At 47.7% G+C, this 17399-nt stretch overlaps 3 protein-coding genes across 4 annotated transcripts; 1 reads left to right on the forward strand and 2 right to left on the reverse strand.

The window, feature by feature from the left end:
- Nucleotides 1-1699: 1699 nt before the first annotated feature.
- On the forward strand, nucleotides 1700-4772 carry LOC109783893 (uncharacterized protein At4g15545). The gene is made up of 9 exons (XM_020342471.4): nucleotides 1700-2367; nucleotides 2577-2645; nucleotides 3009-3065; nucleotides 3210-3270; nucleotides 3364-3456; nucleotides 3552-3770; nucleotides 3974-4016; nucleotides 4276-4354; nucleotides 4443-4772. Exons 1-9 carry the CDS (start codon nucleotides 2071-2073, stop codon nucleotides 4533-4535), a joined length of 1011 nt encoding a protein of 336 aa, XP_020198060.1. The 5' UTR covers nucleotides 1700-2070; the 3' UTR covers nucleotides 4536-4772.
- LOC109783894 (nucleoside hydrolase 3) lies at nucleotides 4755-8793 on the reverse strand. Its single transcript, XM_020342472.3, has 10 exons — nucleotides 8521-8793; nucleotides 8208-8387; nucleotides 7548-8123; nucleotides 7180-7464; nucleotides 6883-7005; nucleotides 6391-6588; nucleotides 6059-6294; nucleotides 5810-5987; nucleotides 5415-5720; nucleotides 4755-5299 (listed from the first exon to the last, which is right to left on the reverse strand). Exons 1-10 carry the CDS (start codon nucleotides 8716-8718, stop codon nucleotides 4982-4984), a joined length of 2598 nt encoding a protein of 865 aa, XP_020198061.1. The 5' UTR covers nucleotides 8719-8793; the 3' UTR covers nucleotides 4755-4981.
- A 2037-nt stretch (nucleotides 8794-10830) lies between these two features.
- LOC109783895 (nucleoside hydrolase 3) lies at nucleotides 10831-15184 on the reverse strand. Of its 2 annotated transcripts, none has more exons than XM_020342473.4 (10): nucleotides 14849-15184; nucleotides 14157-14336; nucleotides 13499-14074; nucleotides 13106-13390; nucleotides 12891-13013; nucleotides 12416-12613; nucleotides 12076-12311; nucleotides 11813-11990; nucleotides 11417-11722; nucleotides 10831-11289 (listed from the first exon to the last, which is right to left on the reverse strand). In XM_020342473.4, the coding sequence occupies exons 1-10, from the start codon at nucleotides 15044-15046 to the stop codon at nucleotides 10972-10974; spliced, it is 2598 nt and encodes an 865-aa protein (XP_020198062.1). In that variant the 5' UTR covers nucleotides 15047-15184; the 3' UTR covers nucleotides 10831-10971. The 2 variants fall into 2 exon arrangements, with proteins under 2 accessions (XP_020198062.1, XP_073354278.1); XM_073498177.1 differs by having other exon boundaries at nucleotides 14157-14557; nucleotides 14849-15119.
- Between the last annotated feature and the right edge of the window lie 2215 nt (nucleotides 15185-17399).

Genomic DNA, 17399 nt, shown 5'->3' on the forward strand with positions numbered 1-17399 from the left:
TGGGTTGTTTCTTTATGATCACCAATATTCTTTAGTAGACCAAAAATTTAAGGTCGCGCTACGCGTCGGCCCCTCCTCCTGCGTCGTTGGATTGAGCCGCAAATAGCCATCTGATCTCTCAAATAAAGTGCATCCAGAATTGCAACAGAGCAGATGTTGCCCAACTCGCTTTGCAACAATTGCTTTGTTGCAAAACCACCAAAGCGTTATTTTTGGCTATATTTTTTATTTTTGTCTTCAAGTGTTTTGCAACAAAGATGATGTTGTGGGAGGACTTTTGCAAATGTGGTGTTGTTGCAGAATTATTTTTTTCGTCTTCACTTTTTTGCAACATAGATGATGTTGCGGGAGGAGTTTTGCAACATGAATAATGTTGCAGAATTTTTTCACTGGAAATATGATGTCGTTTGCTGTGTGAATCAAGAAATTTATGCAACATAGATGATGTTGCAGGAGGACTTTTGCAACAAGCCTTTGTTGCAAAAAAATATAAAAAGGGTGTGTCTAGAACTCAGTCGACTGAGACTTAACGAAGTCTCAGTTGGGTGAGGTCAACGTGATTTTGTTGCTACAAGCGGCACGGCTGGATGCTACAAAAGGCGACAAAAAATGTTACGACGGTATTGCAACCAACAACAATAAATGCTACAACCGTTCTAACTAAAATGCTACAACCGTCAATGAAGGATGTTGCAACCAGTGAGATGACGTGCTACAACCGATGAGGGACGACATGCTACAACCAACAAGATGGATGTTGCAACCGGTAGGAAAAATGTTGCAAACGATGGCATAAAATGTTGCATGATCGACTGAGACTTTCGACTGATTTTTAGCAGGCCCGATATAAAAAAGCATCGATGGCCAGAGCGACGACAGAGGGCGAGAGGGGAGTCTGGAGCGGCACAACTGGGCTGATGATGGTGGTCGGAGCTAAGCTTGGGCTTGCGCGCTCGAGGCAGCCATGGCTGCGAGCGGGCATAGGGAGGCAGAGAGTACATAAGAAAAGGATAATGATACGTGTTGGACGTAGAAGGCGGCCGATGCAGTGTATCCGCTGGCTGATTGAAGAAAGAGAACCTCTTGAAGCTGGTTTTTTTTGGGGGGGGGGGGGGGGGGCTACTCCCCTAACACCAAAAACTTATTGAAGAAATGAGAGCTGTTGGAGATGCTCTACAATGGACAACCCTAATTATTTGAACAATTATACTCCCTGCATCCCAAAATTCTTGTCTTAAATTTGTCTAAATATGAATGTATCTAGTCATGTTTTAGTGTTAGATACATCCGTATCTAGACAAATGTTAGACAAGAATTTTGGAACGGAGGTAGTATTACATACTGCTTAGCGACTCCTAACCGAACTCTACCTTTACAGATCAAGTTTAGAAGTGAACTCTGAGTTATACTCTACAAAACTTATGAAGGTGGTTAACGAGGCAATCATCTAAGTTATCCACCGTGCAAGTTTTGTTGTTGACCATTTAATTTAGTTGACACATTTATGTTGGAATGGAGGAAGTATAGTATTCCACGCATTTGCACGGTGAATCATCACAGCACATGAGCCCTGCATTACCAAACGTGCCGAATGGCCGTCCAGATTAAAATACAGCTCCAGCAATCCATGCGCCGGCGCCGGAATAACGGAGAGGCGTCGCCCGGATCCACACGCCGCCTCGCCGAAACGCGGCGAGCCTTATTATCCACGATCGAGGCGACCCCAGACGCGGGCACGCACCCACACTGGCTGCAGCACATCACGCACGGCACGCATCGAGAGCGACGAGGGAGGAAGCCTCCAAAGCCCGACCCAAGCCCATGGCGCTGGCGCGCTCCCGGTCGCAGCCACCACCACCACAGAAACCCCGCGCTCCCTCCCGTCCCGTGATCCTAATCCCCCGCGGCTAGCCTCCCCTCTCCTACTCCTAGATAACACTTGCGCCATGCACCGGGGCGAGAAGACGAGGAAAACAGAAGAAGGGAGAATCAGGCGGTGGAAGTAGCACGGCACGGAGGAGCCGAACCAGGGGGGGGGGGGGGGGGGGGGGGGGGGGGGGTCGCCCGGTGATGTCGGACGAAGGGGAGGACGCGCCCGTGGCGGCGGTGGCGGCCGGCTTCGGGCTGCCCGAGGAGCTGGCGGCCGTGCTGCCGGCCGACCCGTTCGAGCAGCTGGACGTGGCGCGCAAGATCACCTCCATCGCGCTCGCGTCCCGCGTCGGCCGCCTCGAGGCGGAGGCCGCGGGGCTCCGCGCGCAGCTCGCCCGGCGCGACGACGCCGCCGAGGACCTCCGCGAGCGCGTCGAGCAGCTCGAGTCCGCGCTCGCGCTCGCCACCGACCGCCTCAGCCGCGCCGAGGACGACAAGGTAATTACAGTTTGTCCGCGGCGGACCGCCGTGCTATTGAAAATGGAGTCGCCGGTGGCTTGTTGAGCTCGGCTTTCGCTGACAAGTGTCAAGTGGTTCCAGGCCATCCAGGCTCACTTCTCAGGCTCTCAGCCGGTGACTTCTTGGCTGTTTGATCAGTGCTCCAGTGCGAATTAACAAAATGATGTTTCTCTGTCTTTTGGTTGCAGGAGACGCTGCTGAAAGAGAAGGCGACGCTGTCAAACACCGTCAACAAGCTCAACAGAGATGTCGCCAAGGTAACAGGACATACTGTTGCACTGCATTTTTTGAATCGAAATTCGAGAGATGCGTGTCTTCTATATCAATGGCACAATCTTAAATTTATCGACATATCAGTTATAGGTAATATTCTTGACTTGTTGAGGTCACCTATGCGGAATGGTGTAGTCGTTACTCATGGCCTGGATTGCAAATTGTATTTTTTTTTCTACCGAAAAAGGGTGGATTGCAAATTATATGCAAGTAAATCAACTTATTAGTATGAAAATGCTACAAGTTCTCTCCTGCTGTAGCCTGTACAGAGGTTTGCTCTTTATGATTTCCGAGCCTAAAGATTGCGTGCTTTGCTTTCTGTTTGCTCCTCCTGCTTGGTTACGCAGTTGGAAGTTTTCAAGAAGACGCTTATGCAGTCACTTCAGGAAGATGATGACAAACCCGTAAGTTGCCTGCATTTATATGTTATAATAATAATGGTTTAGTTCCTGCAAGAGCCCAGCAATGACTCTGGAATTCTTCTCCTGTTTTTTCTTACAATTCAGCTGCACAGCAAGTAATTTTTCTGTTATAATACTTTCCTGTAGAACATTCCCAAGGCTAAGCTCACCGAAACATCGAATTTCTCCCCTGCGCCATCTGTCGGAGGTACTGCAGAATTTTCATGGTTATTGTCCTAGTTGTACTGCACGAGGTCATATTTAGGCCACAAGAATTAACTTGACTTGTGGATTTTATCAGATGATGATTCAGCATTTCCAACTTCTAATTCATCACAGTTGTTTGAAACTGCAAGTTCTGCTTCAGAGGAAAGTAGCCATGCTGAGCCAGACGGTACACTCACTAGTCACTTCTCAGTTGGTTCACACTATTGAATGTGAACTTTTTCTCACTAATATTCAACAGATAACATCCTTTTACACTCACAGTGCCTAGGCCACCTCGCTCGCATGTATATATGCCATCGTACAACAGTACACCAAAGCTTACTCCTCCAGGCTCACCTCCAAGGGGTTATGCACCACTTTCACCACCAAGGAGACATTCAATCTCGATTGCGTCAATGAACAGGCTCGATGACAGGTCTTCGGTCTTTTCCAGTAGCCATAGCACAATGACATCTCCATTTGACACACCAAGTCCAACAGGTTAGCTTTGGTAGCTTGGGTAGTTAGATTATGTTATCTGTCAAATACTTGCTTCCTTTATGTGAAAAAATATGAACACCTGGGTCTGTATTAATCTCTAGAGTTTATAATAAATGAATACAGCTGTGATTCTTAAGGACATAACGCTGGTTCATAAATTATCAGTTATTTATTCTGCTTAATTATTTGTGCATTTGTTTCAGGACGAACACGAGTTGATGGGAAAGAGTTCTTTCGCCAAGTCAGGTATATATATGTGTGTAAATGAGCTCGACTCTAGAACACACAGTATTTCAATCTGTATTAGGCAGGAAGTGGATATACCATTTGTTATGTTTACCTTCCCTTTCTAATATACTTGTAAATCCTTGTTGGGTCTCCGCTTTTATGTACAAGCTTTTGAATGCTTTTCTTTTCGGAGTACGTAAAATGTTCATGGCTATTCACTACTAGTACGGGTGAATACCTCTACTGCCCTCTTGACCTATACTTAACAACCATGCAGAAACCGCTTGTCTTATGAGCAGTTCAGCGCATTCCTAGCCAATGTGAAGGAACTGAATGCACACAAGCAGACCAGAGAGGTATACTGTTTCTCTGCTATGTATCAAGTATTATCATGTCCTTAAGATATTTTTCTGGTGCTCACTAAAGCTTTTGTGACTTCTGCAGGATACACTAAGAAAAGCTGATGCGATCTTTGGACCTGAAAACAGTGACTTGTACACCATCTTTGAGAGTCTAATTACTCGCACGCATCATTAGAGTTCTACAATCTGAATCTTTTCCCATGGTTAACTGTGAGCCAGCTTTTCCTGTCATTTGTGATTAATATATTTGTTATTTATTGTATTTAATATCTGTAGAAGTCACCTGCTATCATTGCAGATTTCGGATATATAGTTTTTAAAAATCCTTGTTGCAGTCAATGTAAAGTCATGGATTGTAAGGTAGACCCTTTACATATTAATACGAATGCAAAACTTTGCAATTTAGAGGCAATGCTTCTTCCCCTCTTAAATTTATGATGTTGCTTATAAAAGCAGACAACTCACAACTTGAATTCAGAAGCAAAACAAGAAATTTCTCTCTAGTGCCAGAATCAATGGAGCCCACCTATTTTTTATTTTATTTTGTTAAGACGATTATAAATATTCTGTGCTCCAGGTGGAGCTTTTGGTAGTATTCTTTATTCCTTTTTAGCAGTACTACTATAAGAATTTGGTATGTTTAGGCTCTGAATTATCTGGCGGCCTGCTCCAAATTGCCTTTTGTTCTTCGAAGTTCGCAACAATGGCGGATTGCTTCTTGTTTGCTAAAGAATTTGCCAATCGATTGTAATATATATCACCATCAAAATCACTTAACGCATGCACCAGATTTGAACTCTGATTGCTGATCACAATCTGCCCATCTGCGCTTCTCGTTGTGTTGGCAACGACGCTTATTCGCTTGGGCATTACTGTGGATTTCAGGTCAGATCCTTGAACCATGTAAACCGCACCAAGAACTTCTCCCAAAAATATATCCTGAAAACATGAAAATTTGTAGATATTATTAAATATGAAATGAAACTAATTTTGAAAAGTTACACGGAGCATCAAGTATGTGCGCAGGGAAACAGGGTGATTTGCAGTCAGTTACCACATGATGATAGAGCTTCTCTCTGCTCTGAAGTTCCTTCAATAATGAGAATAACTCTTGGGCAAACTTTGATTCAGGAGTTTGCTGGGTTTGCTTCAAGGCTTCCAGGACAGACCCAAATGATGCAACTTTTCGTTGCGCGGTAAGGGGAATGAGTGTGATATTCAGGTTGGATTCCAGGACAGTTTTTGCAGCCAGTGGATCAAGAAACATATTGAACTCTGCATATCTGTTTGTTGGAACAGTGAACACATTCCCCTTCTCATGGCCTTCATGTCTGATGAGCCCTCCAACAACATAAACTCTCTGTACATAGTGAAAATGTGTTTAGTAGGATCAGTGTTGCGCAGACATCAGTTCAAAACTAGAGGTCTGGAGATAGGGAACATACTGACCTCTATGACAGAGCTTGCATCCCTATCAGAGAGTGAAATGTTGGCCAAATTTGTGAGAGGCCCACTGGTAAGAAGAGTGATCTTGTCACCTGGATCAAGTTGCTTCCTGACACACTGCCACACTTCAAAAGCCGATGGCTGCCGATGTTCCGGATCATCTGAGCTTTCAGGGGTGTACCTGTGTCAATATTCCGTGCCATTGTCACATTTTTGTTCAAATGAAGTGAAAGAGGATTTTTTTTTGTTTACCTTCTAGGGCTTATTGGCAATAACCGAGCCAGTCCATACAATGTATCAGAGTCGATAAATCCACCACTGCCCAAGGGAATAGCATAGGCATTGTTGCAACCAAGGGTTGGGTTGCCCAATGCAGTGGTATTGCCAAGGCCAACTGGAATGTCGTCGCGGCCCATCATATGTAGAATGTCATAAACGACATCGATGGTTGCGATGTTCGCCCAGCCGTTGCCGTTGACCAAAACCCCCTAGAATATGATAATAAAGTAGTCTTTATTAGAAACTTTTGCTGTTGCATAATGTCCCTTCAACAGATTTTCAATTAAGGTAATATTTTGCCTCACCTTTACATCTATAACTTCTCTTGGCGTCTTCAGGAGATATATAAGGGAAATAAAATCTCCAGGGCTCATGTCCATGTCAAAAATAACTGGCTTTCCCCTGCTCACGTTCATGAAATCTGGCTTATAAAGGACTTCTCTGTAAAATGGGAACTGTGTACTGATGTTAAAGCGACCAGATTGCCTAGGGAGATTTAGGACCTGATGAAGGAAAGAGTTCAGTTAGGGGGCAGAAGTTAAAATTCATGCATATAATTTCTCATACACAGAGTGTGAAGATTAATTAGTTAATGGTCAATGCAAAAAATTGTATGATACTCTCTTTTGAAGTGTCGATACATGTTCAAACTGTTAATTTAATTTAAATGCTGCAATCTTTTAGATACTACTCCTAACATAGCTTGCAAAAACGTCTTATATTGTGAGACGGAGAAAGTATACGCCAAGTGCATGCCATTGTCAATCATGCATATATACTTCTTATATAGTGCTCACCTCTAGGAAGCTCTTGAAAAATTCCCTATCAAGCGTGCTACTGTTATCCGTGTTTGGCTTTGCGCTCGTGGCAACTCGAACCCGGACTCCTTCTGAACCAGCCACTTCCTTGGTGTACCCGTCCTATACAGAAGGAGAAATGCAAGTTAATGTCTGGTTTTTTGTTTTGCCTTTGAGACTTTTTGGATGCTTGTAAACTTTGCACTAATTGATTGAGGGTTGTGTGCATCGATCGATAGGCCAAGGGTTCAACCCTCCTTTTGAAAGGAAAACCAAGTTAATGATACCTACTCGTACCTGGCATCTTCCTGTGTTGCTTCCCGGCACCAGGCAGAAGCCATCTCTGATCCCAGTCTGGACATGGCCACTGTGAACTCCACCCTCCTTCAGACCAAACTTAGGTGTCGCGCTGCCGTCGAAAAACGGGTTCGAGCCGTCGCGCGCGCCGTACGGTTTGTTGGAAGTGATCACCGTGATGTTCATATACTCTAGCTCAGCAAAGTCATTTCCGCCATTGACCTCGTCATTGCCCATGCTAGAGATCGCCACACCGACAGTAAAGGAATCCCACAGGTAAAACCCCTACAGTAACAACTGATGAATTGAGATATTTGTGTAGCTAGGATGGACAAAATGGAAGAGTTTGAATTGAATTGAGAGCTTGCCGTGCTGCCATGGAGGCCGGGCCCGGGCCTTCTGCGTCTCCTCAGGACCTGGTCCAGCGACTGGAAGCAGTAGCGCGCCTCGGGCGTGGTCTGCCACCGCCGGCCGAACTCGGCGAAGAATTCCACGGTGACCGGGATGGTGTTGGTGGCGTCGAGTGGGACGAGCGTGACGGGGACGCCGGAGTGGAGCACCACGTAGGCGGCGAATGGGTCGCAGAACATGTTGAACTCCGCGAACGGGTTGGTGTCGTCGGCGGTGAAGAGGTTCCCCGGCACCCGCACGCCGCCGCCGGAGACGTAGACGCGCTCGACGTTGCGCCTCAGGTGCGGGTGCGCCATGAGGAGGACCGCGGCGTTGGTCAGGGCCCCTAAGAGGAGCAGCGTGGTGGGGCCGGCCGACACCGTGTCCACCATCACCTGCTGCGCCGTGGGCTGCCGGAGCGGCTCGTAGTGCTGGGGTCCCCGCGGGAGGAAGCCCCTCCGGACGCCGGAGTTGGTGTCGGTGTCCAGGCGCCCGTCGTGGCTTCCCGGGGGGATGGCCTGTCGGTACCGGCAGCCGCCCGCCGTTGACATGCCCTGCCGTGGACGTACGTACGTATTTTTACATGTTGGTAAATCTTGGCCGGTTGTCGATCAGTGTATCTCTCATGTTGTTAGTACCTGGTCTATCATGGGGAGGTAGCCGCCGACGTCCGGGTGTATCTCGCCGGCGTCCGATATGCCTCCGTCGCCGCCGACGCCGACGGCAATGTCGTCGCGGCCCATCATGTAGAGGATATCGTAGAGCTGGTTGACGCCGTGGCCAGCGTCGATCCATGCGTTGGCGTTGATGGTAATGGCCTACAACAGACAGTGTAGGTTCACATCACAACTTACTAGAGCGAACACGACCGAACCGACAGGGTCAGCAGAGCATTCCATTTCCAGCATGCATGTGAGCGCGGCGACGACGAGTGGCATGGCACCAAATTACCTTGACGTCAAACTTGGACCGGTCCTGCTTGAGGATGTAGAGCAGAGCGAAGAGGTCCTCGGTGTCCATGTCCGTGTCCACCAGGATCCTCCTCGGCACCGGCGCCCCCGCCGCGGCAACGGCGACTACGGCAAAGAGAGACACCAGAGCCACGGCCGCCGTCCATGACCGTGAACTCTTCCTCCTCGCCTGCTCCATGGGAAGGAGGCGGTGCTTCGAACTGCCAGTTGGTGCCTAACTCGAGCTCGAGCTATGCCTTTCTGCTGCATGATGGTGTGTACGCCTCTTATGGGAGATGGCTCGGCCCCTCCTCCCCGTAGGCATTAATGGTAGCTTGTTGATCGGCTACAGTTGTGCACATGCGGGTGCGCGATCGATTGTTACACAAATGCAAAGGTAGGCACGTTTCTTTCTTGGGCTACGATCGATCGGTTTCTGATGGTACGGATGGCACGAGGAGCACAGTTTCATCACGACAGGGAAGGATTCGTGTCCGTCTATCGTATGGCCATGCGGGACTTGATCGTACTTTTTTCGGACTTCCGTGGTGGCCAGTGTCTACTCCACCCCTGTCGTTGGAGAGGCCGAAAATGACTCGACCGATCAGGCAAATTAGGCGGGTTGAGAAAAACCGGGACCTTTCTGGCGTCCGGGCACGTTTAGGCAGACGGCCGGTAGTGACCTGTCATAAAAAATGTGATATATCTCAAACCGGCCTATTAGACTGATCGGTATCCTTCATATCAAATCTAAATTTAAGTCGGATAGACGGAGGTCCGGACTCGTCCGTCACGCGAGTTCTGACAGGCAGGACCCACCACAATCCACCAATTTCACCCTGATCTTCCCGGACGAACCATTTGCCTCTCATGTATTCTTACTCGTCCGTCCAAGCCCTCCACTAGCTCCGCCGCTGTCCCGACCCCTCAACGTCGTCACCACCACCACCACCACAAACTTCCTCCCCGTCTGTCTCGCCACTTCGGACGCCACCGCGGTACGTCCGGATATTCTCGTACTGCACCTTGCTCTTTATGTGTTCGACAAACACCTAACCGGCTAGAGGATGTCAGTTCTCAAGAGTAACATGTCAAGTTTAGCTTTGATCAAATTCTTCAATGATGCTCAATCATTTAGCAGTTTTAGGCTTCAAGTTTTTCCTCACGATTCTCTCAATCTCATCGGAAGGATGATTGGTCAGATAATCACTTGTCAAATCTCTCACAGAGCAGCCAACCAACTAAGGTTGAAGCAGGGGCTGATATGACCGTTGGAGGGGCACTTACAATGTCAACACAACATATGACTAACGGTTGGATTTCAAAGCAGCTCTCTCAAGACTATCTTGAGAGGAAGACATTTAACCTCGGTGTCACAAAGACACACTTCGACACTAAAGCTAAAGGTCACGCCACAAAGGAGACCTTGAAATCTAGTGCCAATCTAATTTTCACTTTGACCCTCCTTAATAGTATGGTTTGCCCTATTTACTCAATAGAAGAAAATGAAACTACTAAACAAAATTCTACATTGTAGCTTCTATATTCCTCGCAAGGGCAGTCCACTGTCTTCATTGTATCACACAAATTTTAGGGGTCATACTCTTCAGTTAAACCATATCCTCAAGGACTTTACACATGTGTGTACTGACAAACACATCAGTCCTTTAACTGTTTTACCATTGAATCATCCAAAACTCTGGGGGAGGGGGGCACTAGATGCACTTACGAGTATACACTAAGAAAGTCCGATGCAATCTTTGACCATGGAAACAATGACTTGTAGACCATCTTTGAGAGTCCAATTACCCCCGTCATCATTAGAGTCCTGAGAGTCTGATTTTTTTACCTCGACTAAATGTAAGCCAGGTGTGAGCAAGCTTTTATTGGCATTTGTAATTAACATTTGGTATTTATTGCATTAAAATACGTCATTTCACGCTTTGGTCTTAGTAGCTTTCCGCCAAATTGTGTACCAAAGTGGTCTAAACAGCCTTCCGCCAAATACATGTGTTAATCATTCTAGTCTTGCGCCACACCCTACACGGACAGCGAGGAGAGCGGTACGTGGTGGATTTTGGTTCGTTATGTGAATGTCCGGACTCCCTCAAAACCCCCCTTGTTTGGTTCCGGTTTGCGAGAAAACGGACGTCCAGACCACTATGTGAACCGATGGGATACCGCGTCCGGACAACGCCGTCCGGACGGATGCGGGCGATTTGAGGGTCAGCTTTGGAGATGCCCTAAAGTCATGGATTTTCTATAAGCTACAACTTGAATTTTAAAGGAAAAGAATCAATCGAACCCAGATGAATCTAATACATCAGTGCTCTTTCATAAAAGTGTAACTCTATTAAATCTTCCTTTTACTTTGACGCTAAGATGACTAAATATTCTGTTCTCCATGTGGACTTTTTGGTATCTAATCTTTAATTCATCTTAAGCTATACCACTATAAGAATTTGTTATGTCCAGGCCCTGAATTATTTGGTGGCCTGCTCCAAATTGCCTTTTGTTCTTCAAAGCTCGCAACGTTGGCAGACTGTTTCTTGTTCGTTAAAGAATTTGCCAATCGATTGTAATATATTTCAACATTGAAATCACTTAACACCTGCACCAGCTTTGTACTCTGCTTACTGATCACAATCTGCCCATCTGTGTTTTTCATTGTGTCGGCAAGGACGCTTATTTGCTTCAGCTTTACTGTGGATTTCAAGTCAGATCCTTGAACCATGTAAACCGCACCAAGAACTTCTCCCAAAAATATATCCTGAAAACACGTTCCAGATTATTCTTAAATATGAAATAAAATTATATTTGCAAAAAAAATAATTTAAAATTTTACACCGAGTATCAAGTAAGTGCGCGGGAAAACAGGGTGTTTTGCAGTCTGTTACCACATGGTGATACAGCTTCTCTTTGCTCTGAAGTTCCTTCAATAATGCGAATAACTGTCGGACAAACTTTGACTCAGGAGTTTGCTGGGTTTGCTCCAAAGCTTCCAGTACAGACTCAAATGAAGCAGCTTTTCGTTGCGCGGGAAGGGGAATGAGTGTGATATTCAGATTGGATTCCAGGACTGTTTTTGCAGCCAGAGGATCAAGAAACATGTTGAACTCTGCGTATCTGTTCGATGGAACAGTGAACACATTCCCCTTCTCATGCCCTCCATCTTTGATGAGCCCTCCAACAACATAAATTCTCTGCACATGGAGAAAATGTGTTGAGCAAGGTCAGTGTTGACAGATATTGGGTGAAAATTATAGAGGTCTGGAGATAGGGAGCATACTGACCTCTATAACAGAGCTTGCATCCCTGTCAGAGAGTGAAATGTTGGCCAAATTGGTGAGAGGTCCACTGGTAAGAAGAGTGATCTTGTCACCTGGACAAAGTTGCCTCCTGACAGACTGCCACACTTCAAAAGCCAGTGGCTGCCGATGTTCCGGATCATCTGTACTTTCAGGAGTGTATCTGATCATGCGATCGGAAACCGTGTAAATATTTTGCGCCATTGCACTTCTATTCAAATGAAGTGAATCCAGAACTTTTTCTTTACCTTCTAGGACTTCTTGGCAATAACCGAGCCAGTCCATATAATGTATCGGAGTCGATAAATCCACCACTGCCCAACGGAATAGCATACACATTGTTGCAACCAAGGGTTGGATTGCCCATTGCAGTAGTATTGCCAAGGCCAACTGGAATGTCGTCGCGGCCCATCATATGTAGAATGTCATAAACGATATCGATGCTTGCGATATTTGCCCATCCATTGCCATTGACCAAAACTCCCTATAATTAGTCAGTAAAGAAGCTTTTATTAGTAACTTGGCTGTTTAACAGTACAGCATAAAGTTCATTCAACAGATTTTCAATCAAGGTATATCTTCCCTCACCTTTACATCTATAACTTCTCTTGGTGCCTTCAAGAGATATATAAGGGAAACAAAATCTCCAGGGCTCATGTCCATGTCAAAAATAACTGGCTTTCCCCTGCTCACGTTTATGAAATCTGGCTTATAAAGAACTTCCCTGTAATATGGGAACTGTGTACTGATGTTAAACCGACCAGCTTGTTTAGCGAGATTTAGGACCTGATGAAGGAAAGAGTTCAGTTAGGGGACATCAATTTAGGACCTGAAGAAAAGAGTTCAGTTAGTGGACAGCAATTTGGACCTGACGAAAAGAGTTCAGTTAGGGGGCAGCAATTTAAGAAATTTGTGATTTCTCGTAGACAGAGTGAAATTTAAAGTGTCGATGCATGTTCAAACTGTTCTATTTAATTTAAATGCTGCACCCTTTTAGATACTAAATTAGCACGCAAACTCCACTCCAATTGCTAATCATGCATATATACTGCTTAGTGCTTACCTCTAGGAAGTTCTTGGAAAATTCCCTATCAAACGCGCTATTGTAAACCGTGTTTGGCTTCGCGCTCGTGGCAACATGAACGCGGACTCCTTCTGAACCAGTCACTTCCTTGGTGTATCCATCCTATAAGGAGAAATGCAAGTTACTGTGAATTTATACTACTCTTACATGGGGTTATGATTTTTGGGATGAAGTGACGCATAGAGATATCTTACCTGGCATCTTCCTGCATTGCTTCCTGGCACCAAGCAGAAACTATCTCTGATCCCAGTCTGGACATGGCCGCTGTGAACACCACCCACCTTCAGACCAAACTTAGGCGTCGCGCGGCCGTCGAAAAACGGGTTCGAGCCGTCGTGCACGCCGTACGGTTTGTTGGAGGTGATCACCGTGATGTTCATGTACTCTAGCTCAGCAAAGTCATTTGCGCCATTGGCGTCGCCATTGCGCATGCTAGAGAAAGCCACACCGGCGGCAAAGGAATCCCACATGTAATAGCCCTGCAGTTACAAGAAAAGAAAATTATTTTCATAACTGACGAATTAATCGTTCTTTTTAATGACAAGGATGTAAAAAATGGAAGAGTTTGAATTGAATTGAGAGCTTGCCGTGCTGCCATGGAGGCCGGGCGCCGGCCTTCTGTGTCTCCTCAGGACCTGGTCCAGCGACTGGAAGCAGTAGCGCGCCTCGGGCGTGGTCTGCCACCGCCGGCCGAACTCGGCGAAGTACTCCTCGGTGACCGGGATGGTGTTGGTGGCGTCGAGAGGGACGAGCGTGACGGGGACGCCGGAGTGGAGCACCTGGTAGGCGGCGAAGGGGTCGCCGAACACGTTGAACTCCGCGAACGGGTTGGCGCCGTAGGCGGTGAAGAGGTTCCCCGTCACCCTTACGCCGCCGCCGAGGACGTAGACGCGCTCGACGTTGCGCCTCAGGTGCGGGTGCGCCATGAGGAGGAGCGCGGCGTTGGTGTGGGTCCCAAAGAGGAGCAGCGTGGTAGGGCCCGCCGACACCGTGTCCACCATCACCTGCTGCCCCGTGGGCTGCCGGAGCGGCGCGTACCCCCGGGGGCCCTGCGGGAGGAAGCCCCTCCGGAGGCCGCCGTTGGTGTCGGTGTCGAGGCGCCCGCCACGGCGTCCCGGCGGGATGGCCTGCCGGTACCGGCAGCCGCCCACCGTCGACATGCCCTGCCGTACGTAATCTTTTTAGCAAGTTTGTAGATTAATGGTAATTCGTGGCTAGGCTGGCCACCGATTCATCGATCAGTACCTGGTCTATAAGGGGGAGGTAGCCGCCGACGTCGGGGTGTATCTCGCCAGCCTCCGATATGCCTCCGTCGCCGCCGACGCCGACGGCAATGTCGTCGCGGCCCATCATGTAGAGGATGTCGTAGAGCTGGTCGACGCCGTGCCCGGCGTCGATCCATGCGTTGGCGCTGATGGTAATGGCCTACGCACAGTGTACGTACGTTCACATCACAACTTACTAGAGTAATGCACTACTAGTAGAGTCTAGAGAGGGAGAGAGAAAGAGAAAATCCGACGCAGTCAAAGGCCAAGATGCGCCATCGTTGTCCTATCTAAATTGCTTCCTCTTTTCCTCTCCAAAGATTGAATGGCTTCCTCTTTTTGTCTCTAAGAAGAGAGTAAACCGCTTCTCCTTTTACAAACCTATAATTAACTAATCAGCAATGTCGACAATGCAAACAATCATTCGAGCCGGCGCACGCGCGCATGCAGACGATGGAGAGATCCAGCGGCCGTTTTCCTCCAAAAGGAAACGTATATGCACGAGCGAACACGACCCGGCCGATGCGATCAGCAGAACATTCTGATTCGCAAATACAAAATTTTAAAAAATCACCAGGAAAGATGATCGGAGATCGATTACTGGGAGGCGATTACGAGTGCCACGACACAGAGCATGCAGCGCGAGAGCGAGACGGAGGAGGACCAAATTACCTTGACGTCGAATTGGGAGCGGTCCTGCTTGAGGATGTAGAGCAGCGCGAAGAGGTCGTCGGTGTCCATGTCCGTGTCCACCAGGATCCTCCTCGGCGCCGGCGCCCCCGCCGCAGCCACGCCGGCGACGGCAAAGAGGGACACCAGAGCGATGGCCGCCGCCCATGACGGTGAACTCGTCCTCCTCGCCTTCTCCATGAGGAGAAGGCGGTACTACGACTACTACTGACTAGGGGGGCGGTTGCCAGTTGGTGCCTAGCTCTCTAGCTATGCCTTTCTGCATGATGGGTGCGCCTCTTATGGGAGAGAAGATGGTTCGATCGCGTCCTTCTCCGTGGGCATTAATGGGAGGGGATTGGAAACAGTTGTGTAGGGGGTACGATTATTAATCACACAATTTTTTTGGAAAGATAAAGATAAGCACGTTTCTTGGACCGTCGACCGATCCATCCATCGACGGCTCGGATCGAAAGCTCAACCCTATTTTGTTTACGACACCATCGTTTCAGATGTGAGGAACTAGGGGCACCTCAGGGGTTATCTACGTATATATGGTCATGGACACGTTCGAACGTATGCGCGGACACATCTCTTCTTGTCTTAAACTTCCTACTAGTACTTTTTTAAGGGCATCCATCTCATTTGTAAATGTTCAACATCACGTAGTAATCTCATCCATTCGACCGCATCTATTCAATGGTCTACATCTCTACGGTGTTTAGCACTAAACGCGTTTAGCATCCTCCATTAATTAATAATATGCCTAATATCAATGTCAGCATTAGCCAAGTAATTATATCCTACCTAATATTAACATGCAATTTATATCCTGCTTATATTAATACAAAATATCTCTAAAAATATTAATATGGAATACAATTAATATATTGTCTGATATTAACGTGCATTGCACATACACAATTACTGGTTTTAACAACGTACTTCTGATAATAGTATTTGGAAAGACCTCCTCGGATGTGGCATTGACTGTTGCAACTTGTGAGTCAATGCATTGTAAGTAGAAGAGGGCATCGTGGTGGTGCGTCATGGCGACCGCCTCGTTGCCTTTCGTATCTGTTGCGTGGACTTCAGCCTCCAAGGCGGCCTTGACGTGGGCGACGTACCGGGGGACAACGGGGATGCGTTCATACTGACGCTGGATACGACATCAACAAGGGCATCGGCCATGACCTCCTCGGAGTTGCAGCGGGTGGCAGCCTAGCATTCAACAATGACGGGGACAACAACGATCCGGTGACGAGGAGCGAATTCCTCCTCCTTGGTGACCTGACGGGTGGCGCGTACCTCGCTATTGGCTCGGGAGGTGTGATGGGGCGAAGCACTCTTCTTCCTCCTTGGCTCAGGTGACACACTCCTCGCAAGTGAGCGCACCACTAGGGGCGGCGCTCTATGGCATGGCGGATCAGCGCGGAGACGGGCTACCCTCTCCTTCTTGGTACCGGTGGCAAGCAACTCCTTCTTGGCAGCCGAAGGGAAACATGGCCAAAAAGAGAGAAGGTGGCGACATGACAAAGGTGAGGTTGGTGAAGTGTGGTGAACAAAGGGACGACCGGGGACAACTTCCGGTTTTAGCGGAGGGCTCCAACAGGAAATCAGGCTAGAAGGGGAGATGTTCGCGGGTAAAAGAAATGGGTGCGCCGTGGGGGTGGGGTTTTGGGTCTGGCTCGCGTGTCCAGCCCGACAGCCCAGACATGTCCGAACAACCACATTTCTTCCTCACGTATAGGTTTGATTTGGGCATCCGCATATATTCTGGACATTTGGACCAGGTTTGGAAAGCTCATCGCGCGACCTTTTTGTGTCCACACATGTGCAAACGAACATACGGGGAAAGTGGGCTATGTCCTATGAAATCAACTAGTATTCAGGTTTTTTTTTGAACAAGTATCTAGGTCTAAGCTTTTTTTCAAGGAAAAACTTTCAATCTATTTATCAAACATCATGGCAGTGCAAAAAGCATCAAAATTAACAAAAAAAAACACATCCAGTGTCAATAGGCCACCTAGCGTGGACTAAAATCACTGGAGTGAGTCGTCATCGCCCACACTCACCAGAGTAGGGCAACCCTTGTTGTAGTAGACAGTCGGAAAGTCATCGTGCCAAGACCCCAAAGGACCAACACACCAGAGCAACAACCGCCGCCGATGGAGAGAAGCGTAGATCGAAAAGATCCAACCTATAAACTTATGAATGCAGATGAAGGAAGACCAGATCCACCCAGATCCGCCAAAGACAAACACCGATAAAATCTTGTAAGATCCGCCGGAGACAACCCTCCACACGCCCTCCAACGATGCGAGATGCACCGCTGGAACGGAATATTGCGAGAAGACCTTTATCCTCTCTTCAAAGAGCCGTCGCCGCCTCACCTTTTTGAGCAGGACACAAACCCTAAGCGGATTAAAAAACACATAAAAACAAAGTAGCATCCCTCCGACAGGTAAGGGCCGTGATCAACCATGCCGGGCCTAAGACCACAGGAGACGAGCCAGCTGGAGGCGTGAAAGTCATAGATGCCTAAAGTCACTTG

Source organism: Aegilops tauschii, chromosome 1 (assembly GCF_002575655.3).
Source record: "Aegilops tauschii subsp. strangulata cultivar AL8/78 chromosome 1, Aet v6.0, whole genome shotgun sequence".
Taxonomy (NCBI): Eukaryota; Viridiplantae; Streptophyta; class Magnoliopsida; order Poales; family Poaceae; genus Aegilops; species Aegilops tauschii.

Coding starts and splice junctions, on each gene's coding strand:
- LOC109783893 (XM_020342471.4), top strand. CDS start 2,071: ATGTCGGACGAAGGGGAGGACGCGCCCGTGGCGGCGGTGGCGGCCGGC. Junction 2,368..2,576: donor GCCGCGCCGAGGACGACAAG/GTAATTACAGTT, acceptor TTTTGGTTGCAG/GAGACGCTGCTGAAAGAGAA. Junction 3,771..3,973: donor TGACACACCAAGTCCAACAG/GTTAGCTTTGGT, acceptor CATTTGTTTCAG/GACGAACACGAGTTGATGGG.
- LOC109783895 (XM_020342473.4), bottom strand. CDS start 15,046: ATGGAGAAGGCGAGGAGGACGAGTTCACCGTCATGGGCGGCGGCCATC. Junction 11,991..12,075: donor TTGCCAAGAAGTCCTAGAAG/GTAAAGAAAAAG, acceptor TCGCATGATCAG/ATACACTCCTGAAAGTACAG. Junction 11,290..11,416: donor AGAAGCTGTATCACCATGTG/GTAACAGACTGC, acceptor ACGTGTTTTCAG/GATATATTTTTGGGAGAAGT.
- LOC109783894 (XM_020342472.3), bottom strand. CDS start 8,718: ATGGAGCAGGCGAGGAGGAAGAGTTCACGGTCATGGACGGCGGCCGTG. Junction 8,388..8,520: donor GGTCCAAGTTTGACGTCAAG/GTAATTTGGTGC, acceptor TGTCTGTTGTAG/GCCATTACCATCAACGCCAA. Junction 5,988..6,058: donor TTGCCAATAAGCCCTAGAAG/GTAAACAAAAAA, acceptor ATATTGACACAG/GTACACCCCTGAAAGCTCAG.